The following is a 27,006-nucleotide window of genomic DNA, read 5'->3' as shown; positions in this document are numbered from 1 at the left end:
AGTTTTTTCCCCCCCCCCTCTCTCTTCCCAAAATTGGCCCTGCAGTCACACTGTGTTGTCTGAAAATAAATGAAGCAATAAACTGCATACTGCAACATCGATATCATGCTTTTCTGTGGGCAGTAATGCCACGCTATTCATGTGGTACAGTAATCGAATTATACATACATTAGATGGTATTTAGCGACGGTCCAACAACAACATTTTCATCGGTCGGTCGGCCGCGTTGTAAATCACGCGCAAGTCTCCGCGTATTCATACATCCTTTTTAGTACTATAGCATTGTCGCCAGCAAGTATTACAGCATGCGTAGCCTTCTACACACTAGAGCGACGTGACAGCAACAGAACACACAGGACCGACACGGCCAGGAAGTACAGCTGAGTACAGCCGGCCAATCGCGACGGTCGGGGGCGTGGTCTGGGAGCGAAAAACGGGGAGGCGGGGGTAGCGGGGGGCGATCTGCCTCATGCCGTCCTGTAGACACATACAAGCCTATCAGTTAGTCCAGGAAACTGGACTGTTTCCTGTCTATCTTTTAGGCTCATTATGTCAGATAATCCTATTTGTGTTTATAATGAGTGACAAGCAACATGTCCCCTTGAAAAGGTTTTGAATTGGCTCGACACCACAATATATTGAACTAGCAATAAATAAGGATGGACTTATCCAGGCTACCACAAATATGCTGGAGCTGTACACACACACTAAGCTGCAGGTGTAATGATGTCCCATTCTTTACAGACTATACAGAACGCTTATGTGGAAAAAGGTTTTGAATTCTGAACAAAATGTACATTGTGAATTAACTCTCTCTCGCTCTGTCCTCTCAATCACTCTTTTTTCCCCCTCCTTTCTCTATTCACGTCTCTCTCCCTCTATTTGTAAATCTCTTTCTCTCCTTCCTTTTCCCGCAGCCCAAGTCCATCTGCCCGCCTCACCAGCAGCAGCTACAGAAACAAGACGAGAGCCAATCGCACAGCGAGGACGACTGCGGCGGGGGCGGGACCATTAAGCGCTGCCCGGCCCCGGGGGAGACGGCGAGCCCGGCCAAGGCCTCCAACGTGCCACCGAGACCCCCGCCCCCGAGGCTGCCCCCCCACCGGCGCAGTAGCCTAGGTAACGAGAGCCCGCCCCCCGGGGAGGCCGACTGCTCTGCCCCAGGTGATGACGGGAGCTTTAGGCATTTCTGGGAGTGGCTCCACGCGCCTCACACCGAGGAGGAGCTGGAGGAGGCGTGGGAGGTGCTGAAGGAGGTGAAAGAGGTGCAGGAAACAGAGAAGGAAGACGAGGAGGAAAGTAAGGGCAGTAGATTGGTAGTTCCACCTATAGACCCCCTCCTCCTGCCCCTCTCCTTTTGATTGGTTGTCTGGTTCCATCAGTCAGTCCTCATAGAGTCTGATTGGTTGATTGTCGCTGCGGTTCCACCCATCCCATTGGCTCCTGCTGAGTACGATTTATTTGTTCCATCAGTCAGTAGTCTGTAGTATTATTATTCTTTCTTTCTTTTTTGGTTAATGTGGCAATTCACCCAAAATACAACAAAAAACATATATTTTCCTCTTACTTGTGCTATTTGTCCATTTAGATAGGTTTGATGTGAATTGGGGATTTTTTTTTACGTGAAATGTCTGCCGTCACCCCAAAGCAATAGAATAGAACTCATGATCTTTAGATCATTGGTACTGTTGGCATGATTCAGGGAGAGATACAGTTGGTGGGCATACTTCAGTAAAAAAAATCTCAAACCCTCTGGACAAACTATCTGGGTGGATTAATGGTTCTCCACGTAAGAGTGTATTTTGTGTCAACTGCCCCATGAAGTTCTAACCATCCGTCAGCTCCTGCAGAATATTATTGGTTGTTTGTCCTTGCAATCAGCATATTTTTACTTTATTTTTTCATTTTTTCATTGAAGTCTGATTGATACTTTTCTAACCCAATCAATCAATCAGTGTCTAGCTTCTCACAGCCTCCCCCTAGTTTCTAGGAGAAAGAAAACGCCATCACAGCCAATCGCAGTTCAGGGAACAACACTGGACACGTAATAATGCTATTGGGAGATTTATTTTATTTTATTTTTTCTCCCAAATACATTATATATTTCTTCTTGAATCCTGTCCACTGCACATTGCATTTTTTCTGGGCTTGACTTTCACCACTTGAACCCCAGCGTTCATATTCTGGACGCTAATAAGCAATCTACAAGCTCACTTTATGCATCGTGTCCAGTTCTCTAAGACTACAGGAGTTTGAGTGGTTAAAATAGAGAGAACAGTGAGCTGCATTTAACAGAGTGAGAACAGTGAGCTATAACAGTGATCGATGAGACTTAACACAGAGACGGCAAGCTGCTATTTATCAGAGAGAGACTAGTGAGAGAAGTGCCGAGTATCTATTATTCCAAAGGGCAAGAAGCTTAACCTTTTTGTTCCAATACTCAGTAACTGGTAAATCCCTGGAATGTCCAACCTACTTTTACTCTTTCACCAATCAAATAAATAATATGAAGGAAAAAAAAAGATTAGAGCATCCTAAAGTCAATTTATTAGCGACCATATTATCTAGTTGATAAAACAAGCCCTTTGGCCATAGCCAAGAATGTACTGGCTGGTCCCAACTTAACACCCTGACCTTATAAACTTTATTTCCAAATTATTTTGTGCTTCCTACTGGCCTGCTCCTTCCTTCCCTCCTTCCTCCCCTCGCTCCCTCCCTCCCTCTGTGCTCCCATTGGTTTGTATGCTGTCACCTCAACCCTGTCCTCCTGGTACAGTGCATTCCGCATTCATCAGACTCAACTAGTGGTGCATTTCTGTGTGATGTAAATGTGCTTTTGTGAGTGGTTTAGTAAATGTGTTCACACCACACCAGTGTTCATTTTGTCGACTAAGACTAGACTAGACTAAAACAATTTCAGAAGACTAATGCCTCATTCACACTACAGATATATAGTTGAACGTTTTGCTTGGTAATTCAATGTAATCTCAATGGAAACCAGCTTTAAAGGCTGGATTCCAAGGACAGCCGACATGCCCAGCCTTTAAAGCTGGTTTCCATTGAGATTACATTGAATTACCAAGCAAAACGTTCAACTATATATCTGTAGTGTGAATGAGGCATTAGACTATTATTTGTGTTATTCAAAAGACTAAGACTAATGGCTGTAAAAATTAACACTGGTATGTAACTGCAATGAAATTAAAGCCAAATACATATTTTATGTATGGTTTATTTTGACCAAGTAACAGGCAGTAGAAGACAATGACTTTAAAAAACGTATCCTAAAAGACGAAGACTAAAAGTCTAAGACTAATCTCAAAATACTAAGACTAAAATGTTTTGATATTTAGTCGACTAAGACTAGACAAAAACAATTTCAGAAGACTAAGACAGGACTAAGACTAAATGGTGTGTTATTCAAAAGACTAAGACTAAATCAAAATTTGCTGAAAAGATTAACACTGCACTACACATATTTGCACATACATACATACACATACATTCAGGTACACACATACGCGCATGCACAAACAAATATGTTCTGTTGTGTACATGGTTCCTTTCTTTCTCTTCTTAGATGTATTCCCTGCCTTACATTCTCTCTCTTCCCCCCTATCTCCATTGCTGTAGTCATTCTCTCTCTCTCTCTCTCTCATACACACACACACACACACACACACACACACACATACTCTGAGTTGTGCTTGTCTTGTAGGTAATGGATTGCAGCATAATGGAGAGCGGGACAGCCCTGCAGACAGACAGTCCACCATGCCCCCTAGTGTCCCCATACGGAAAGACAAGAAGGACGCTCCAGTAAGCACAGCACAGAGATACAGAGTGACATTGTATAACTTGCAGTTATCCACTGTACCCCACCCGTTCACTCAGATCTGACACAGGGATGCTGACAGAGCCCATCGCTAAAAGCCCCAGGACAAAAAATCACTCGTCCTAGACAATTTGCCAGACAGTTTGGCCCCCAAACTGTGGAATAAACTCCCTGTCGCACTTAGAACTACAGACTCACTCCCTAGCTTCCATTAGAACAACAGACTCACTCCCTAGCTTCCATTAGAACAACAGACTCACTCCCTAGCTTCCATTAGAACAACAGACTCACTCCCTAGCTTCCATTAGAACTACAGACTCACTCCCTAGCTTCCATTAGAACAGCAGACTCACTCCCTAGCTTCCATTAGAACAACAGACTCACTCCCTAGCTTCCATTAGAACAACAGACTCACTCCCTAGCTTCCATTAGAACAACAGACTCACTCCCTAGCTTCCGCCGTGGACTGAAGACTCACCTCTTCAGACTCCACCTAAACCCATAGCACTACTGTAGCACTCCCCTTCTCTCGATGACCATACATGAAGCTAGATAGCATTTTTAGGTTTTAGAATTGTTTTTACTCATTAGGTGCGTTGTCTACCTATGTTATTGTTTTTCTAGATTGACATTCCTATGCATTTGTTATATTGTTGTTGATGTACTGACATATTATCTTGCTTATTATACTGATACTATTATTACCTGCTTATTGTAAGTCGCTTTAGATTAATAGTAGAGATGTGCCGATTTATATAGTATAATGTGCCTATTTATATACTGTAGTATAACGTATGATGACACTATCAGAGATTGTAAATTGTATTTATTTATTTAGACGGGACAATGCATATTAATGAACACTACATGAATGCAATGTAAATACACCGGAATTAGCAAGAATGCTAAATTTCATCCGTAGTCCCCAGATAAGCATGGGCTTCAGAGAAAGTGTTCATTGGGTTGATAAATGCAAGTCAAAGACGTAGTTAATGAACTGTGTACTGTTAATAGTGTCTTAACTATGTTGTATGTGTGTGTGTCTTTCTGAACTATAGAAAGCAACAATAAGCAATGCCTGCAATGGCCTTCCACCAACACCTAAAGTTCATGTGAGTAGCATGACTCTCTCTCTGTCTCTCTCTTATATTAGCTTGATTGAGCATGATCCGTCTCACAGGTTGGTACACCATGTAGGAGCTACAGTATGGCCTGCTTTTCTATAATACCTTTATCCAAAGCACTTTACAATGTGTGTTACATACCGTTAGCCTCATAGCATAATTGCCATAAAGGCTAGTACACACAGCAAGATATATGCTCTCGCTGACCATTTAAAGCGCTCGCCGACAAAATCCACGATTTGATGCAAGATCCGGCTTTGCTCGCAGAGGTTTTTCCTTGCACGATTCCAGCGCTCGCCGGCAGCTTTCCGAGCGTCTCTGAATATCTGGCAGGTTTGATATTTAGCTCTGTCGCAGACTCTGGTGTGATTAGCACTGTGAGAAGCCAGTAGCAGCCTATGAGATGGCAGTACCAGCTGACCCTGATTTTCTTGGGTCTTTGTGTGTTGTGTAAAACAAACAGCGACGCAGAAAACAAACAAAAAAATGCACAACACAATTACACTTGGACGCAAGAAAGGGAGGATAGACTGGTCGACCTCTGGCAGAGACGTAATCCTCATTTTATCTTTCCAACTTTATTCTCTGGTTTTAACACAAACTCCTAGCAGAGTACACCAAAACGGCCTTCTCAACCAATCCCTGAGCTTCATGCTGCTAATGTCGAGTCACCTACAACACTCCCTCCCATTGGCCAGCTCTCGGCTACAACTCTTTTTGATTGAGAATTGTATTTGACAAAAACGGAGAACAGTACAAGTATAGTCAATACAATAGAAATGTAGTCCCAATGTATGAATGAATGGAACATTGTAAGCGCTTTGAGTTCGCAACTTGCTTAGAAAAGCGCATAAAAATGCAATCCATTATTATTATTATTATTATTATTAGTACAGTACAAGTACAGTTAAACACCCTGCCTAAAAGGAACATCCCAAATAAGACCTTTTACAGTTTTCAGGGCAGTTTTGAAGGTTCTGCTATGAGTCCTCTGAAATGTCTTGCAATGCGTGATCACTTTTCGGCGTTCAATCTTGTAGTAGTGAACATCACAACCATATACACAACCGATTTTAAAAAGGACACTTGTGTTGTGTGAAATACGATCCGATGACTTCCCGACCACTTCTTGCAGTGTGTGTGTACCTGCCTTTAGGTTTTCAGAAAAGAAGGGATTAAAAAATATAAAACACTTCTCTGCCTTTCTGCTTCCCAGACAGCCAAATGCATTCAATATGAGTTAGTGCTAGGTACAGGATTGGTTGGTACAAGTTTTGGGAATCCTTGACTAAATAATGTGCTGGAATATAATCTGCATACCTTGAAGGCGCTTTAAATGTGCTTGGAAGATTATTTATAGAAACTAAACCAGCACAGTGTTCAGTACCTTGTCTGACCTTGTCCTCTCCTCGCTAGATGGGGGCGTGTTTCTCCAAGGTTTTCAACGGGTGCCCTCTGAAGATCCACTGTGCCACTTCCTGGATCAACCCCGACACAAGAGGTAACCAACCAGAAACCAGAATCATTGTATCACACATCACTCCGTAGTGCGTGATGAATCTGTCAATCACTGAACCACTGTGTATGTTTTTTTTCAGACCAATATTTAATATTTGGTGCTGAAGAGGGGATATACACACTAAATCTCAATGAGCTTCATGAAACCTCAATGGAACCGGTGAGTTTGACTGCCAATGCTTGTGTATCTCAACATTTTGAGTTCCTGTCAAGTGCTATTCACAAGATGCCTCTTTAAACGTAATGGCTTCACATCCTGTAGATTAAAAAAAAGGTTTGCTAACAAATCCTAGCAATTGGGGCCATCGGTTTCCTAGACATTTGAACTGTGGCTGGAACACATTTTGAATGATTTGCTGTGTTTGTTCTTTCCTTTACGTATCTAGCTCTTTCCTCGGCGGTGTACCTGGCTGTATGTTATGAACAACTGTCTCCTCTCGATATCTGGTAAGAGACTGGATTTATTATTAGTGGTTGCATTAATTTATGCCGTTTTATTAGAGGAACGCTAATGTCTCCTCTCTCCTAGGCAAGGCCTCCCAGCTGTACTCCCACAGTCTGTCTGGTCTCTTTGGACATGCCAGACAGATGCAGAAATTACCAGTATCCATTCCCACACACAAACTGCCTGACAAGATGATTCCCAGGTAGACGACATCACCACACCTGACACCACTGACACTGTGTGTCTCCTCTGATATAGGGCAATAAATGTTGTCAATATTACTGGTCTGATGACTGTATTTAGATGGGAAGAGAAAGGGAGTGAGACAAGAACAGGAAGATCTCTCTTCACGTTGAAAGAGAGAAAATTAAATGTTATATTATAGGTTTTGTCATGCAAAAAATGCTAATTATCAAACAAAAACTACCCACTTTAAAAAAAAAACATTTGTTATTAACATACCGGGTGCCCAGGATTATTCAAGATTTAATTGACTGTTGCCATGGAAAAATAACAATCAGTGCTTTTGTAACGGCCGGTAGAGAAGACTGCGTTTTAAACATGAACGTGATTTAAAAGTAAAATTAGGAGATAAATGCACTTTTGTGCAGCAGCATAACACTACAGTCAACGAGTGAGCCGGAGTGTTCCTCTTCACTGCGGTAGCCTTGTACAGTAGCTATAGAATAGATTAATATAGTTTACTGTACAACGCGTTGTGGGCACACAGAGACATCAAAGAGTTTGACATGTTGGCACGTCGTGGACCTCCTATGAGTTAATTGCGACCGTAGGTCGCATTTACTACCAAAACCTCCACCGGCTGTCCGTGGGTGAGTGAGTGAGTCAGTCCGTCACACTTTTGCCCTGCTCATATCTCCACAACCGTTGCCCCCATCCATGCCAAATTTTGCACACACAGTCCTTGACTGCCAAACTACAACCTCCGGAGCCCCGGGGACCCCATCTGGGGGTCCCTGGGGGACCCCCAGATGTAAAAAATGACCAAATGTGCAAAAATGACCAAATGACCACCCCAACGGGGCTGCTCACGGGGAATTCCCGGGGACCACCGACTCCTGGTGCTCCAGAACGGATGCAAAAGTGGTGGCCCCAGTGGAGGACCCCCTGCCACTGCAGCGCACATAAAATGCCGTAACTCGGGCTAGGAGCGTCCGGGAGAGCCGGGGCCGGTACCTATTCGTCCGCCAAGGCAACGCGGAGACCCCACCCCTCATTTCTCACATGGCCCTATTCTAGCGCCACCTTCAGGCCGATTTTTAAAACACATTTTTGGACACTGCTCCTACAGTTTTTGCCCTAAAATCACGAATATCACTACACAGCATGTCTACACTCATATCATCAACATGGATAAGGAAGATTTTGGAAAAACACATTTTTGCCCTATTTGTGGAGATAAGCCACCTACGGTCGCTTATCTCCCGATTAGGGAGTCTTACTGGTCTAGGCTGTAATTCATTGTCTTCAAACAAACATGTATGTTTCTCTGTTGTATAGGAAGTTTACAGTGTCCAATAAGATTCCAGACACTAAAGGGTGCCAAAAGTGTTGCGTAGGTAAGTCTGTACTTTCTTTTGTTGTTAAGAGGTTAACTGCAGTTCATCACTTTGCTGAATGATACAATGTACGAGTGTTGATTTTGTCGACTAAAACTATGACAAAAATGTTTTGTCGACTGCGTTTTTTTCACTGACGAAAACTAAATAAAAACGAAATAAAAACTAAGCTGTGATGACTAAAACTAAGACTAAATATATTGACACTTTCGTCAACAAAATAAAAACTAGACTAAAATGTTGGGGAGGGACTGGTGGAGAAGAGTCATTTTATGTTTGGTTGTTCTCCGGTGTTGCGTGCTGAAAAAAGCTCACGACGCGTTGTGAGCTTGTAGATCGGCTATTTTCAGCACGCAACCAAGTGTAAAATCAGTCATTACGATGCCATCAAGGCCTGCCAAAATACATTTCAGTTGACTAAATCAACTGTAGATTTAGTCGACTAAAATCTTATGATATTCAGTCGACTAAAACTAGACTAAAACAAAAACTTTTCAGGTGACTAAATTATGACTAAAACTAAATTACATTTTATTCAAAAGACTATGACTAAAACTAAATCAAAATTTGCTGTCAAAAACAACACTGACATGTACTCACTTCCAGATTTTGGACTGTGGTTTTGAGATTTCTCAAAACGACAAACCATTCAAAGCAGAGGACGTGATTGTTAATTGATTGCTCGTGTTGTTTCCCACGCAGTGCGTAACCCATACACGGGCCATAAGTACCTGTGTGGAGCCTTCCAATCCAGTGTCATCCTGTTGGAATGGGTGGAGTCCATGCAGAAGTTCATGCTCATCAAGGTACATCGTGTTGTGTTACCTGAAACTGTCTGACTATGTCAAGCAAGTTTCATTTTTTTTCATCAAGTTGATTTTCATACCGAAACTACAGACTTCTTTAAAAAACAAGTACATACTCAACATGCTAAACCACCAGTATAGTCCTTAAAGCACTGATTCTCATAGTGGGGTCCAGGGACCCCCAGGGGACCTTGAGGTGGTTCCAGGGCTCCCCAGCAAAAGCGGTTCAAAGTGTCCCGTTTTCCATGGACCATAACTTACGCACGGATCATTGTGGTTGTATTTTTTATTTATATTTTTTTGCGTGAAAGAAACACCGCCAGTCAAAGTGTTAAAAGAGCCAGACTACAAGCTCAAAATGCATCGCAATGCAAGCTTGTAGATCTGCTATTTTTGAAAAATGGTGGCAAACCTTCTTTTATTGCTAAATACATATCAATTTCTCTGAGAACCACTGCCTGGAAAGCATACTTATCCCTCACAATTTAACCATAGAGCTCCCTTCCCTCTCCGACATCTATATCATACATGGGCAACTGGCGGCCCGGGAGCCACATGCGGCACCCACCATTACTTATTGCGGCCCGCAGGTTAATATTGGAACACTGATAGATTTCAAGTGTCAATTCTAAACATGCAAACATGACCCGCTTTAATTACTTCAGTCTATATTAGTAGCTCAATAGGTAGTAGGCCTACTAGTCTTTTTTTATGCCCAATGTATTTGTGTAAAATTATTCAGGATTCCAATTCAAAAAATAACTTGAGCTTGTAGATCGGCTATTTTTGCCTGTATGCATTGTGGCCCTTTGGAGTGAGTGTGAAAATTGTGGCCCTCTCATCATCAAAGTTGCCCACCCCTGATCTATATACTCTCTGCCTCTCCATCACTCCCTCTCTTCCCCCTAACAGAGCATAGACTTCCCGTTGCCGTGTCCGTTGGAGGTGTTTGAGATGCTGGTGGTCCCGGAGCAGATGTACCCTCTGATCTGTGTGGCCGTCAGCAAAGGCACAGAACTCAACCAGGTGGTGCGCTTTGGCACCGTCAACCCCAACGCCACCTCCTCCTGGTTCACCGAGGCCGGTAAGGGTGAGGATTGCAGGGGTGTTTCTTTTGTACTTGGTTAAAAGTAGCAATGCCGCAATATAAAAATACTCTGTTACACATAAAAGGCCTGTATTCGGGGCACGGTGGTGCAGTGGTTAGCACTTCGAAGGTCCTGGGTTCGATTCCCGCCGGGGGAAGCTGTGGGCGCTGGGGGCGTGTTCCTCCACCCGCGTCATCAGCACCCACACCCTAGGTGGGGTTGGCGATGGGGCCTTTCTGTGGTGAGTTTGCATGTTCTCCCCGTGTCTCCTTGGGCATAGGCCCTCACACAAAAACATGCAGTAGTCCTAGTTTCTATACTACCTCCCCCTAGCCAGCCGGGTGCTCCCCAATGTCCCCTGGCGCGGCAGGGGGAGAGCGGAAACCAGGACTACAGGTTAGGTAGTCACCGGGTGAGAAAAATGGGTTGCAAAACCGTGGGATAAAAAACATTTAGATAAAAAAAAAAAGGCCTGTATTCACAAAAGTAAAAGTACAAAAGTATTGGCATCAAAATATGCTTACAGTAACAAAGTCAAAGATGTCACAGAAGGCCGGAGCTGGTGATGCTTATATTATGTGTTTGTAAAATCTGCCTTTAGATAAACATTGTAATTTAAAAACTTTCTCTTTCACGTTCCAGCCACACCGGCGACGTGTGTGATCCACGTCACTCAGCTAGAGAGAGACACCATCCTAGTGTGTCTTGACAGTGAGTAACACACAACACACACTCACTGATCTGTACATATGTACTGTGACTCCTCGTAGTGGATTCATCTCAGCGTTCCTTCTTCCTCCTTATGTATTTCACCCTCTCCCCTTTTCCTTTACTACTCCCTCTCTGCCTACTAGGGCATTCACGAATAGTGATTTTTAGTATTCGAATTATTCGACCTCAAAGTATTCGAATAGTCTTAATATTCGACAGGACTGGTCAAACTGGCCAAGCTGTCAACTATTAAGTAAGCAAGAGGCGAACATTGTGAAAATAGCCGATCTACATGCTCACAACGCCTCGCGTTGCGTGGCGTTGTGAGCATGTAGATCTTCTATTTTCACAATATTTATCTGCAGAACATTAAATGTAATACCTACAATTCCAAGTGTTTGTCAGGGTTCTTATGACTTCCTATCTAGCCAAGCTTTATAAACCATGAAGAAATATTATAGATTTTTAAAGACAAAACGATAAAAATAAAAAAAATAAGCGAATATTTGACTTCCGTGAACAACGTCGAATAGTGACTCTCTCCCGCCTATCTGTTTATACTGTCACCTCTGAAACACTGTTCCTCCCTGTCTTTCTCCTTCCTTATGTCACGTTCTCTCTTTCTCTCTCTCTCTCTAGGGTGTATAAAGATAGTCAACCTTCAGGGCAGGTTAAAGTCCAGCAGGAAGCTGTCAGCAGAGCTCACATTTAACTTCCAGATTGAGTCCATAGGTAAGGAAACCAAACCAAACAATGTGTTACACTGCTTTGTGAGCTTGAAGATATGCTATTTTTGAAAATATTTGCGATATATTCTAGTCTCTTGTTGGACTAATTTTAACCCATTCAGAACGCGTACACATTATTGTGTGTATCGTTATTTTATGCTTTAACTATTGAAAAATAGCAGATATATACAAGCTTGAAAAATCGTGAAAATTAGAATTTTGACCCGATTCTATAAGTGTCTTTTGAATCCTTCTAAGGTTTTTTGAAAAACCTATTTTTCTGTGTCAGCAATCTGGCCAGCCCAAAGAAAAGGTCCTTTTCACTTAACTGGAGCTCAATTAGTCTGTTCTTGAGAGACTACTATGTCACTGGTTCTCAAACGTTTTCATGTGAAGGACCCCCAAAATGATATGTATTTGGCCACGGACCCGCATCTCAAAATATCTAGTTCCAGGGACCACCCCCAGAAGCAAAATTTGAGTTACAAACGTTCGCTTTGAAAATACATATATTCAAAGATTTGCACACATTTTCACGACTTTTTCAGAAATAGCAGATCTACAAGCTCACAGCGCACTCAGTGCCGCGCTGTGAGCTTGTATATCTTCTATTTTTCACTGGTTAAAGCATTCAATAATTCTAGGCCTAAATGGGTTAATCCATTTTGAAATGGTGACATTCACAGTAACTAATAATGCTGTGGACATGTGTCTGTTTTCCCAGTATGTCTCCAAGACAGTGTGCTAGCGTTCTGGAGACATGGGATGCAAGGAAGAAGTTTCAAGACGAATGAGGTGAGTGACTTTCTGTGTGTGCGCAAGAACGTTCAAGATGCACCATCTGTTGTCATCAATGCATTGTGAACGATTGTCAGTTTAAATTTAGAAACTAAAGTCTCTCTCTCTCTCTCTCTCTCTCTCTCATTCATCAGATCACTCAGGAGATCTCTGATAGCACACGCATCTTCAGACTACTGGGGTCAGACAGGTGAAGAACAACACATGCACACACCTCCACACACATCCCGACAACGACGATATGTCCAAAACCGTTCGTTTTGCATTCATCATCTTAAAAATGATTTAAACTAGTGAAAACAGCCGATCTACAAGCACACAACGCCTCGCACCGCGAGGCGTTGTGTGCTTGTAGATCGGCTGTTTTCACTACTTTTATGCGACCGCCTTGTATGATGAAGCAGGGCTTTACTTTACGAAAGAATGTACAAATTTGAAACGTGGAGATACGAGGTTTACGCTCGACAACGACGATATAGTCATGCTGTATGCAAGCATTCACACGCACACGCACACACACACACACACACACACACACACACACACACACACACACACACACACACACGCACCAACACGCACCAACAAACGTTTCACACCTCAGCAAAAAAAACATATTTGATCAAAATCTTGTATACCATGATGTCTAAACTATCACAATCTCACAATCTCACATACACAAGCACGCAGTGTCTTTTAACATGCTTTATCTGATGTTTTGTCAATGAAGAAGCTTGGACAGTAGCGATACCGTGACAGAGACAGGGGCTGAGAACAGAGGCCTTACTCAGCCCAGGTACACTCACTGTTCCCTGGGGGCACAGCCAGCCCCAACTCCCATTCTCTCTCTCTTTCTCTCGGGTGGTGATGGAGGTCTGCTTTGAAGGGGAGCGGTTCTTTATTGGGAGTCTTGAGACCTGGAACGTTTGAACCTCTTTAACCATTATTTTATACTTTGGCTATCGAAAAATAGCAGATATACAAGCTCACAGCGCGGCACCGAGTGCCGCGCTGCGAGCTTGTAGATCTGCTATTTTTGGAAAAATCGTGAAAATGTTTTGCAAATCTTTGAATACATCTTTTTTTGTAACTCAAATATTTGCTTCTGAGGGGGGTCCCTGATACATAATATTTGGAGATGGGGGTCAGCGGCCAATTACATATAACTCTAGGGGTCCTTGACATGAAAAGGTTTGAGAACCACTGACATAGAAACATGAGTTTTTCAAAAACTTTAGAAGGATTTAGAAGACATTAATAGAATCGGGTGAAAATATTCAAAGACTTGCACACATTTCCACGATTTCTCAAAAATAGCACATGTACAAGCTCACAGCAGCGCGCTGTGAGCTTGTATATCTGCCATTTTTTTGATAGCTACAGGATAAAATAATGGTTAAAGGGGAGGGGTTCTTTATTGGGAGTCTTGAGGTTTAAGGATGGTACGTGGGGTGGACAGAGGAGTATTTGTGTGGGGCATTCAGCTGGTACGGGTACAGGGGTAAAGTTCCTGCCCACTAAGTGGATTCCTCCATGGTGCTTCCGGCTTGGCCGGACGCTCAAACAAACACAATTGGCAGTGTTCACAGGTGGGAACTTCTGGGAAGCCAGTTGTGTGGGGAGATTTCTATCACTTTAATAGCATTTTTTTAAGTTATATCTTAACTGTGTTGGAAGTAACTTGCATGGTGCAGGCACTTTATACTAAGTTATAGCATATAAACTATGCTATGTTTAAACTACTGGTAAATCACACACTTTTGTCAAAATAACATGTAAAGACTGACGGATATAAAGCATCGGTTAAGTGTGTCTATTGAGGCCACTTGAATGCACCTTGAGGCTGCCATTGAGGCACATCAAAGGTGGGAGAATTTGAAGCATCAGAGCATCCCTATCTTTTACGGCATTCACGAATAGTGATTTTTAGTATTCGAATTATTCGACCTCAAAGTATTCGAATAGTCGAATATTCGACAGGACTGGCCAAACTGTCAAATATTAAGTAAGCAAGAGGCGAACATTGTGAAAATACGAGCACGTAGATCTGCTATTTTCACAATATTTATCTGCGGAACCGAGTCCCTTTAAATGTAATACCTACAATTCCAAGTGCTTGTCAGGGTGGGGGTCCCCAGTTCAAATATGTTTATTTTGGGGGTCACGGCCTAAAAAGGTTTGAGAACCCCTGGTATAGAGCATTAACAAATTCATCCACCAGGGGCATTGGCAACTCATTCTTATGACTTCCTATCTAGCCAAGCTTTATAAACTATATATTGTTTAAAGAGAAAACAATAAAAAATTAAAATAAGCGAATATTCGACTTCGGTGAACAACGTCGAATGCATTCGAATATTCGGTGAATGCCCTACTATCTTTATATTCGGCTTGTTTGCCGTCAATATAGAACGGGCATTTTTGTATGTCATCCTCCCCATCCATATTGTTGTCATTTGAAGCGCTGACATCACCAGATCATACGCACAAAGGAACTCTGGACAGTTTACAGTGCACAAACAAACCTATAATTTCTTTCAGGAAATGTGCAGTCAAACAAAGTCAAAACCATGCCATTATGCACATTATATTTTGGTGATCTGTGCCCCTCGGCGATGCTCGAAAAGAGGACCGAGCTGCAGTGAGCTCTTAAACGGGTCAACAGGTTTTGATGCACCACCACGTGACACGGCAGTTTCACCATAGCTGTTAAATACAACGGGTGCATTTCTCTGATGCTTTTTTATCTGTCGGGGGCCTTGACGTCCTCAAGTTGGCAGGGTGCCCAAGTGCTGCAGAGCCTCCCCGTTTGAAAGATGTCTCTGCATTAAACCTTTTACAACAAAGTCATCTTTTCTCTCCTGTCCTCTGCAGTGGGAACAGGGGGGAGGGGATAGTGTTACTATAACATCCTGGCTCCGGCTATGCTGCTACCCTTCTGTTTCACAAGTTTCCTGGTCTGCTTTTAATACTGTGTACTGACAAAATAAACCGGTGAAATTTCTGAGGAGGGCAATGAAACAACAAAGCTAGATTAGTTAATTTGTGTTGTTGCGCATGCGCGTGTGTGTGTGTTTTCGTGTTCCAGGGTGGTGGTGTTGGAGAGCAGGCCAACAGACAACCCTACCGCCCACAGCAACCTCTACATTCTGGCTGGCCATGAAAACAGCTACTGAGAGACACAGTCCACACTTAACTCTCCAGCCTGCCGGCAAACGCAGCTCCTCTCCTGGCTACGCAACTGGTGAACCCAAAACACCCTCTTTCTACCCAAACATTCACCCAGTACCGCCTGTCTTTGATTGGCCTTCCTGCAACACAACTGGAGCATTAGCAGTCACATTGAGGAAGAGGGTAAAGTTGCCACAGTTTCTGTTTCAGCCAATTAAGAATTAGCGGCACACAGTAGTGGTTAGTGGGGGGGGGGGCCTGATGTAACACAGGTCAGCATGTTACAGCACTGGTTAGACCTGGTTACTTAGCTGATTTTCTGAGCAGTGTGCGGGAGTGATGGACGTAGGGAATAACCGCTTACTTGGAACATTCACGTGGGATGCCACTTAGCGGTCTAGTTTGTCAACGCAAATCAACATGGGAGTAAAGGGGGAATGTTCTGCCCGTCAGCCAGTGTTGTGATGGCCAAATCTGACAGTAGAGTGCCAACCAAACTTGTCCCTGTTCTGTCATACCCTCCGCTTACCTTGCTAACGCACCCCACTGCACCATGGGAAACCAAGATCAACATACTAGTCCTACCGCAGCTACTACTACTACTACTACTACTACTACTACTACTGCTATAGCTTCACAGAAGAGCCATCCTACGGAGAAAAACAAGCCTTTCACGTCCTCCTTCCCTTATTTTATTCCTTTGTTTTTTTAACCTCACTTTTATTTATTGCAGCATGATGTAACTGAGACAACCAGGATGACTTTTTTATTTTCGATTGTTTTTTTTCTTTGTTTTTTTTTTGTAATGATGTAAAACGAAAAAAACTAAAACACACACAAAAAAAAGCTTTGCCACTCCCGTAAGCATTGAGCTCTCATCCCTGACACCACACAAGTGCTTAATTGACCTCTTATTTAATTGTTGTAAATATAAATGTAGTATTTTTCTCTTCTTTTTATTTTTTTGGACAGAGAGGAACACTAACGCCTGGTTGTGTAGATAGACTTGTGTATAGGTTGTTCTGTGCGACAGACGAGACGGACGAACAGACAAGAATGGGGCTCTGGGGTGACATTATCGGTGGTGTTGAGTGACGGGCGGACGGGGTGGGGGTGGGGAGAGCAATGAATTAACTTCCATGCATCCACAGTCGCATGAGGAGGGTCAGGAAGGTGCCAAGACACCCCCACCCCACTCTGCGCTGTCCCACACCCAACTTTCTCCTCAGGTGAACATTTGCAGTAATATAATGATGATAATATTGTTAAAGTGTTCTGGAGGCTCAGGATTGGACTGAGCAAAACACGGGAAGCGGCACTGATTGGGTCATTTTCATTCATGCATCATCATTGTCATCCTCGGTATACACAGTAAAATCGTCAGTGTTTGTTTATCCATTTGTAACTCTGAGAGTTTACAAAATTAACCCAAATAGACCCATACGTGTGTATATTTGGTTATGTTTGTTAAATTAACATTCAGGACTTTACTGTGTAGACATTTTTCACTTCCTGGATGTTTTTGTCATTGTCGTTGTCAAGAGCGATCCATCGATGTTTCTATTTATGTTTTTGTCTCATAGTTTGACATCATGATCAATGTTTTAAAGTTTAAAAAAAAATGTTTTATGCTTCCTTTTAATCGTATGCTTCTTTCACTTTCCCGTCATTGTTTTAAAGATTTAACAAGTTTTTAATACTATGGAACCACTGGTGTTAAAAACAATTGCACAGAGGCAAAAAGGTATTTGATATACAAATGTGATGTCATAATATATGACCTTGTGTTTATGCACAGTATGTGTGTAGACTTAGAATATTTGCATACATATGCATTGTGTACTGTACAGGACAGACCTTTGAAAAGTGACAGTTGTAACTGTAACTTGTCACTCGGTGACTTGTTTGGCAAGATAACTAAAATGGTTGTAAATGCTACAAATTACATAATTTATAAATCAATTATTTAAGTACTTTGCTCAGATTTAGAATTTTGGCGCTCATTTATTGTTCTGCCCATGGTTTTGTTTGTTTTGACCTATGTTGAATACCAGTTTATATGGTTCGTACCATACCACCAGTCATTTTAGTATACTATTCTGTGATTGAAAACTTGCCTACTGTAGAAGGAAATCATGAACAATTCTCATTTCTTTAACATGGTTCGGCTACATGTAAGTTATTATGATACAGTAAACCCCACCGTCGGCTACTAAAAGCAGGTTTAAACAAAAAAACGGTAGTTCGTGTCAGCCAGTTCTGTCCAGCGGCGAGGCGAACAGATGTGGGAGAGGTTTGGAAGAATTGAAATGACATTGAAATCGTCAAGCCATTTTGTGTGCATTTTAGAGTTTCAGCTTAATCATCAGCTGTGACTTTTCAATGTCTGAGTCCTGTGTGAGATATTACACTACAACCATGCATACTGTTATGCTAGCTAGGAATGCACTGTGCCGTACTGTATGTAGGAGAGTTGAAACATACCGCAAGTCAAGCTGTGACACAAGAGGTCTCTTCAGGGGACATGAACACTATTCGCTGACTATTGATGAGATACCATAGCTAAGATTACAAAGGCTGTATTATAATTGATAGGAATGTTCCCATGGCCCAAAAGGTAGGCACATTTGAGGGAATACCTGTACACATTGGATTCAAGCGCTTAATAGGTTATCACAGTTGTCAAGCCAGTGCTAAAGTTGTAACGTTCTGTGTAAACTTAAGCGTAAAGTTGCTTAGCTCAACATTTTAAACTACTCTATTTACCCATCTGCAACTCGTGATGAACCCATTGTGTGTGTATATATATTCCTTGGCTGCCTTAAATTTACCTTTAACTGGCTGGAGTCCCCCAGGGCTCTGGACTAGGACGGCTCCTTTTTTCACTATGCTAAATCTCTTTGCCGAAAATAGCAGATCTACAACGCAATGCAGTTTGAGCTTGTGGGTCGGCTATTTTCAATGTTGCAATGTTTGGTCCATAATAGGGATGCTAGGGCTCAGGTGGTAAAGTAGGACAGACCCATACTCTGCCAAGAACCTTGAAACTTCATTGGTTTTAATCATTATGTACTTGAGAAAGCACACTTACTATGCCATTCAAGAAGTTGTTAGTATTGTCCCTTATGTGCCCTCTGTTCCCTTTTGGCTGCCCACAAACTAGCAAGGGGTTAAATGTTTGAACGCTACTGTTGGAACACGGGGTCGATCAGTCTTCAGCTCAGGACACTTTGAGTTGCAAAGTGAAACATTTACTTTAAACATTTGAATAATTAAATGGACAAACAAGTAAGTTAAAAGTCCATGTAAAGTCCAATTCCTCCAAGTGACTGCACTGAAAATTAATTGACCCTCGCTGACTGGTGTTTTTGCCATAATGACCGTGTTATTATGTTTTCTTTCCCCCACCATTACACACCAGTGCAGGTTGATCTTAATTGCAGAATTGCCACAACCTGTTCTTCTCATAGTTAAGTAGTTAATACAATTGTGTAATAATACACATTTTGATTATCTACAAAATTGCAAATGACACAAAAGACAAATAGAGGTTTAACAAGACCCTACAATGGCTTAACATTTTACATGTTCATACTTACAGATGCCAAAGACTAGTGAGAGTGAGAGAGCAGTGTCAAATATCATAGAACTCTACATAATATTCTAACATTCTCTTCAAAGTACCGTCAGAAAACAAAACAAAAAAGTGCCACTACGTGTCCTGCTGTCATTTACAACAATTTATACTTTTGAACAACAGCCAACTAGATAAACGTGCCTTAAGGTACAATTCTCATGTAACCAAGTGATCACTAAAATGGATTAACTTCCTGTTAATAATTAAACATTTGCCTGTTAACAATATTTGCCTCAGTGGCTCTTTGGCTTTGTTCGGCTCTACACTTGGTCCAGCAGTGGCTTTGTTATACAGTAGAGACCCAACATAATTATCTTTTAAGTAGTTCACTCAAAACGTTTGAGTCACTCTCCCTGATTGTACAATAATGCGCACATTGGGCCTCATGCACGAAAGACGAAACGTGCTTACGATCATACTGTGATCCTAAAGCGTTCATGCGATTGTTTCATGATCCAAAGTGGCACCTTGTTTGTCCATTGTCACCTGCAATGAGGCAATGGCAGCCTGTCTCGGCTTGGTGTGAGTTAATTAAATGGTCTTGGAACACCAGTCTTGCAACATGGCTGTGGCATTTCCTCATGGCTGTCCTTGTTTCCAGCTCGGGTGTTGAGCATTGTGGACGGTTGTCACAAGGTGATTCATACAGTATATCAGCTGATTTGTGGGAGCCCCGAGGAAAAGCGACTCGCCCCTAAAACAGGATTAACTTCCTATTGAATGATCATCGCAGCCCTCTATGACCTAGCCAATAACCTGACCAGTGGAGATTGACTAAGAAACATTCCTTGTGTTGGGCCTGAGTAGCATGATGTTAAGGAAACCATACTATGAATGTTACATTTGTTTTAATGTAATATCTAAATTGCCTTGTTTGAAGTTTTAATTGCCAAATTTAGAATGGGTGTCTGTCTGTACCTTGTGCAATGTCTTAGATGAAATAAGATCTTTAAACAGTGAGTTGTCTCATTATAAAGTACACACAATAAGTGGTGTGTAGGTTTAGTGTAAAATGAAAAACACTACTCTATGATTCACATTAAAATGTCTGTCGTATACTCTTTAGAGCTATGTAAATGAACAAAACCCAGAGAAATGGTTAATATTTGGCAAAACTTCACAAGAAGACTGCACTAAATGACACCATGTTGGCACCTATAAGCTCAACAGATATGGAATCTATAATTTCATATTGCGGGTATCAACATGGCCTCCCATCGGCCTGTTTGCCAAAATGTAACCTGTTTCTGCAGTATAGTCCCAGCCTTTGGTCAGGTAGTGTTTCCCGATAATTGTTAGCGTTGTTAGGATTTTGGAGTCCCGTATTGGGGGGCAGGGTTTACCTCTATGCTCATTCAGGAGGTACATAAGGAGTTTGTGACAGAAGAGTATGCTGAATAAACCATCATATACTTTGAGGTTGTCTATTCCAGTGATTCTCAACCTGTGGTGGAAAAAGTACTCACATTTTTTGTCTATCAAATTTTAAAACTATAACTAAATTTTAAAACTATCAATATTGCAATATAGAAATTCTCCGTTACAAGTAAAAGTCCGGAATTCAAAAATGTACGAAAGTATTGGCATCAAAATGTACAGTCCAAAAGTAAGTGTTTCAAAAATGTTTGAAAATAATCAATAATCTACAAGCATCACAACGCGCTGTGAGCCTATATTATAATTTATATCTAACCAGTAACTAAAGTTTTCAAATCATTGTAGTGGAGGAAAAGTACAATATTTGGAGCTGAGAAGTAGTTGAATAGAGTTAATAGTATTGGAAATTGGAAATACTCAAGTACAAATACCTCAATTGTACTTAAGTTAAGTAAATGTACATAGTTACTTTCCACCACTGAAAACCACTGGTGTAAACTTTGTCATACAGTAAACTGTATGATCCTAGGTGGTAAAACCCATCTTTCCTTTAGCAACTCCAAGCAGATTAAAACAAGCTGAATTATTTCCAAATACTATTTGGCACGAGTCTGGTCCCAGAATTTAAAATAACACTACGCAGTAGATATTTTTTTTAATGTTGCTTACTACAGTACCATCATCATTCATTGTCATATTGCAATGCACACGTTATAAAATGTATATATTGTAAAATAAAAATCAGTTTGTTTTACATACTGTATAATTGCCTATATTTTGTTTCAGAAGTGTAACAGATTTATGAGATGACTGGTTAACACATTAAAAAGAAGGAACTGAAAAGCTTGTGTCTTGTGTTTTTTCCCCCCTTGTGGTTCTAAAGCATTTTTCATATCAAGGACCGTTATTGCGTAAGCATTTGAGCCGCGGACCACCATTTAATGAGATTTAGCCTCTCAGACCCAAAACGTAGAATATTTTGTTGTCGTTGGATAGGATTTTGTCCATGCTGTCTTGATGTGGTGCCATAGGAGAGATAACAGCTCAATCAAAATACCATAATTCTTCTACATTCTGTTGTGTACTGTAGATTTCTTGTAAATTAAGTAAGGCATAGGCCAGACAGGGACGGATTAACCCCCACGAGGGCCCCTGGCCGATAATTTTTTAGGGCCCCTCCCGACACGCAGCTCTGATTTTATGCAATGATGATCATCTGTGGGCTAAGAAAGCACCTGTGGGGCCACATATTTGATATTTAATTAACGTATACATTTAATAGTAAATTGTCAATGGCCACGCGGCCCAGTTCCCTCAAGGGCCCCTGAGAGCCAAGGGCCCCTGGCAACGGCCCCACTGGCCCAATGGTTAATCCAGCCTGAGACCACTTTACTACCTGTCAGAAACTTAGGGCACAGCTCTCTTAGTGTTTTGAAGTGTTTTTTTCTTCTCCTAGCCTTGAAAAAAAAAAAAAGTTAAATAAGAGACATGTATCAAAAGAGCCTGAGAGGTGGTGTAGTGGTTTAATGATTAGTTCTTCGGCTCAGAGGTGCCATGTTCAATCCCCAGTCTTCCCATAGTTCAATTAAGCACTATTTTGGAATGTTCTATGCAAACATATACATGGGTGACTCAAAATGTCTTTATCAATGCTTTGGGCGCACACATTCTAGTTATGGAATCTCTGTTGGAAAAGCTCTTAACTCATCACCAGCAGGTCATGGGATCAAATCCCAGCACCTCTGCATCTGAGCAATTGACACTGATGGCTTGATTTTTCTCTCCTTTAAAAGGCAAATGTCATTGACAATGCATTGGGCGCTTAAAGTTACATATTTCAAAAACTACAAATTATTTCAAAGTACTGCAGCTGCCAATGCAATCCCAATGAGAGGCATCGTGAAATAACATAATTTGAGTGGTTGACTACTGAGGCCGTAGCGTGTTCTAATAAAGTGTCCCATGTGTTTAATTTGGCCTTTTTAAAGTGGCATATCTGTCATCTTGATACACTACCTACACTATACTTTAATATGCTTCATCAGTGAGTCAAAAGTGCTTGCATTGGAAATGAGCATATTGATTTACTAACTTAACATAAATGGAGCGCAGGATATTTTAGCCTATCTGTTACATTCCAATCTACTAGTATTATTATTTTCATATTAATTACACTTTAAATGTAGTCAGAGTGTTTGATCTCTTAACCTTGAGATCATCAGACATCAAAGACAAGAGGTTTGTCATTTCACTGACAGCTGCACTAACCAGTTGTCTAAAGCACCAGGTCCACTAGGGGGCAGATATGCAGCTACTTGGTCAGATATGTGTTTATACGGAGATCATGGAAGCAATGTCATTTGGTATCCAGGTGTCAATCAACTCTAGACAACCTAGCAGGTATAAGAGGGGGTGGGGCTGAAAGAAGCAGGAAGAGAAACAGTCTGTGACTAGAGAAACAGGTGAAAGCAGAGTTGTTTTTAATAATCTGTTAAATGTTGTCACCAAATGAAGAACCAGGGATAATATATATCAGTGTGGATATATCAGCATGTCTGTGTGTTTGGAGCTGGGTTGTCACTCAGTATTTCTACCACAACCAGCTGACATTAATAACTACCAGATGGACTGTGGCTGGTCAACACACTAGCCTGGAGGAGAAGAGTGTGGGAGACATTTCAACAGGTTTCTGAGTGAGTATGAACGCTATCTGACAACTTTAGCCCTAGAATGGCTGTGATGATTTCACTTACATTTCAGGAGGGCATAGGAGTGATCTATGGCTTTATACTGTATATGAAATACATAAATTAAAGGAATCAGTGGGACCTTTAACAGTGTTGTGGTGCATTTGGATAGTGTGCTTCAGGACCTGCTACCAAAGCTGTGAGTAGAGGTGATCAGGACTTGTTACTGCACACCGGAGGATCCAGGCAGGGGCGTCACAGGGGGGAGTGGGACTGAGTTACTAGGGCCCAAGGTGGAGGGGCCTTAATTATTTTATGTTTTAGCTATTGAAAAATAGCAGATCTACAAGCTCACAGCGCGGCACAGAGTGCCGCGCTGCGAGCTTGTAGATCTGCTATATATATATTTGCATATATGTGTGTAACTGAAATTTTGATTCTCGGGGGTCCCTGGAACTAAATATTTTGAGATGAGGGTCTGTGGCCAAATACATATAATTTTGGAGGTCCTTTACATGAAAAAGTTTGAGCACCACTGTGCTCAAAGTGATTCACTACTTCTTTCTCTTACATGTATGATGCTGCTTTAATATATATACATAAACATATATGGACTTAATATTAACGTTTTCAGGGAAGGTAGGGTGTAAATCAGAGTAAAGCAGGCTCTTGGGCCAGTTATAGCCTGGGATTGATGACATCAGCAATCTCCATATATGGGCATAAAAGGGATTTTGTTTCTGGGAATGCCCATATTTGGACTTTTTATTTAATTTTATCCCTATTAATAAAAAAATATGTATCCATATACACATACAATATATTGTATCTGAACCAGCCACACAGATATGGGCCATGTTTTGGCCATCTGGCCAGTGATATACAGTATATCGATGACATCAGGGATCTCCATATATGGGCATACAAGGGTTCTGGGGAATACCCATATAAGGACTTTTACATAGGTGATGTCACCTGTGATATCACCTGTGATGTCACAGTGACAAGGGAACCAACCCATAGACTGTAAAAATGTGTACAGACAGACAGACAGACAGACAGACAGACAGACAGACAGAGACAAGCTGCGAGATTTCTTATGGTAAACTGGGACCTTCGGTCGCAATTAAATGTGACCTATGGTCGCAATTTCTCTCTCCACTCCTCTGTCACTCAGGTTGAAGAGGGCATCGCTGCATGTCTGGCTGACATCTCACAGTGGACGTTTTCTTCTCGCCACCTCATGCTGAACCCAGACAAGACTGAGCTTCTCTTCTTCCCAGGTAAGTCCTGCCCCATGCAGGATCTCTCTGTTTCCATCTCTGGTGACTTTGGTTCCAACAACGTTCAAGGCACACATCGCGTTCAAGGCACACATCGCAGATTCTATATATCAAGGGTTCCCTAACTTTTCAGGCTGCAAACCTCAAATAATCAACTGGGGCCCGTTTTGAAGTGTTTTTTTCTTCTCCTAGCCTTGAAAAAAAAAAAAAGTTAAATAAGAGACATGTATCAAAAGAGCCTGAGAGGTGGTGTAGTGGTTTAATGATTAGTTCTTCGGCTCAGAGGTGCCATGTTCAATCCCCAGTCTTCCCATAGTTCAATTAAGCACTATTTTGGAATGTTCTATGCAAACATATACATGGGTGACTCAAAATGTCTTTATCAATGCTTTGGGCGCACACATTCTAGTTATGGAATCTCTGTTGGAAAAGCTCTTAACTCATCACCAGCAGGTCATGGGATCAAATCCCAGCACCTCTGCATCTGAGCAATTGACACTGATGGCTTGATTTTTCTCTCCTTTAAAAGGCAAATGTCATTGACAATGCATTGGGCGCTTAAAGTTACATATTTCAAAAACTACAAATTATTTCAAAGTACTGCAGCTGCCAATGCAATCCCAATGAGAGGCATCGTGAAATAACATAATTTGAGTGGTTGACTACTGAGGCCGTAGCGTGTTCTAATAAAGTGTCCCATGTGTTTAATTTGGCCTTTTTAAAGTGGCATATCTGTCATCTTGATACACTACCTACACTATACTTTAATATGCTTCATCAGTGAGTCAAAAGTGCTTGCATTGGAAATGAGCATATTGATTTACTAACTTAACATAAATGGAGCGCAGGATATTTTAGCCTATCTGTTACATTCCAATCTACTAGTATTATTATTTTCATATTAATTACACTTTAAATGTAGTCAGAGTGTTTGATCTCTTAACCTTGAGATCATCAGACATCAAAGACAAGAGGTTTGTCATTTCACTGACAGCTGCACTAACCAGTTGTCTAAAGCACCAGGTCCACTAGGGGGCAGATATGCAGCTACTTGGTCAGATATGTGTTTATACGGAGATCATGGAAGCAATGTCATTTGGTATCCAGGTGTCAATCAACTCTAGACAACCTAGCAGGTATAAGAGGGGGTGGGGCTGAAAGAAGCAGGAAGAGAAACAGTCTGTGACTAGAGAAACAGGTGAAAGCAGAGTTGTTTTTAATAATCTGTTAAATGTTGTCACCAAATGAAGAACCAGGGATAATATATATCAGTGTGGATATATCAGCATGTCTGTGTGTTTGGAGCTGGGTTGTCACTCAGTATTTCTACCACAACCAGCTGACATTAATAACTACCAGATGGACTGTGGCTGGTCAACACACTAGCCTGGAGGAGAAGAGTGTGGGAGACATTTCAACAGGTTTCTGAGTGAGTATGAACGCTATCTGACAACTTTAGCCCTAGAATGGCTGTGATGATTTCACTTACATTTCAGGAGGGCATAGGAGTGATCTATGGCTTTATACTGTATATGAAATACATAAATTAAAGGAATCAGTGGGACCTTTAACAGTGTTGTGGTGCATTTGGATAGTGTGCTTCAGGACCTGCTACCAAAGCTGTGAGTAGAGGTGATCAGGACTTGTTACTGCACACCGGAGGATCCAGGCAGGGGCGTCACAGGGGGGAGTGGGACTGAGTTACTAGGGCCCAAGGTGGAGGGGCCTTAATTATTTTATGTTTTAGCTATTGAAAAATAGCAGATCTACAAGCTCACAGCGCGGCACAGAGTGCCGCGCTGCGAGCTTGTAGATCTGCTATATATATATTTGCATATATGTGTGTAACTGAAATTTTGATTCTCGGGGGTCCCTGGAACTAAATATTTTGAGATGAGGGTCTGTGGCCAAATACATATAATTTTGGAGGTCCTTTACATGAAAAAGTTTGAGCACCACTGTGCTCAAAGTGATTCACTACTTCTTTCTCTTACATGTATGATGCTGCTTTAATATATATACATAAACATATATGGACTTAATATTAACGTTTTCAGGGAAGGTAGGGTGTAAATCAGAGTAAAGCAGGCTCTTGGGCCAGTTATAGCCTGGGATTGATGACATCAGCAATCTCCATATATGGGCATAAAAGGGATTTTGTTTCTGGGAATGCCCATATTTGGACTTTTTATTTAATTTTATCCCTATTAATAAAAAA

General features: G+C 41.6%; 1 protein-coding gene across 11 annotated transcripts in view; it reads left to right on the top strand.

The window, feature by feature from the left end:
* Positions 1-21,642, top strand: part of LOC308296602 (mitogen-activated protein kinase kinase kinase kinase 3-like) — a 75,128-nt gene extending 53,486 nt beyond the window's left edge. For 5 of the 11 annotated variants that reach the window (XM_080739924.1, XM_080739921.1, XM_080739923.1 and 2 more), the window contains 15 exons: positions 918-1,299; positions 3,719-3,819; positions 4,894-4,947; positions 6,376-6,460; positions 6,558-6,637; positions 6,864-6,924; positions 7,007-7,124; positions 8,444-8,502; positions 9,205-9,308; positions 10,221-10,398; positions 11,039-11,107; positions 11,747-11,839; positions 12,560-12,630; positions 12,768-12,823; positions 15,722-21,642. In XM_080739924.1, the coding sequence (XP_080596050.1) occupies positions 918-1,299; positions 3,719-3,819; positions 4,894-4,947; positions 6,376-6,460; positions 6,558-6,637; positions 6,864-6,924; positions 7,007-7,124; positions 8,444-8,502; positions 9,205-9,308; positions 10,221-10,398; positions 11,039-11,107; positions 11,747-11,839; positions 12,560-12,630; positions 12,768-12,823; positions 15,722-15,809 (1,599 nt within the window). In that variant the 3' untranslated portion in view covers positions 15,810-21,642. Of the gene's footprint in view, positions 1-917; positions 1,300-3,718; positions 3,820-4,893; positions 4,948-6,375; positions 6,461-6,557; positions 6,638-6,863; positions 6,925-7,006; positions 7,125-8,443; positions 8,503-9,204; positions 9,309-10,220; positions 10,399-11,038; positions 11,108-11,746; positions 11,840-12,559; positions 12,631-12,767; positions 12,824-15,721 lie in introns of those variants that run through there. The other 6 variants (XM_080739927.1, XM_080739926.1, XM_080739920.1 and 3 more) reach the window with 4 other exon arrangements.
* The last annotated feature ends 5,364 nt before the right edge of the window (positions 21,643-27,006 follow it).

This window comes from Nannobrachium achirus (genome assembly GCF_963921795.1).
Source record: "Nannobrachium achirus genome assembly, chromosome: 13".
NCBI classification, from domain to species: domain Eukaryota; kingdom Metazoa; phylum Chordata; class Actinopteri; order Myctophiformes; family Myctophidae; genus Nannobrachium; species Nannobrachium achirus.
Note: the sequence above shows the minus strand (reverse complement) of the source record. Positions and strands in the feature narration are given on the sequence as shown.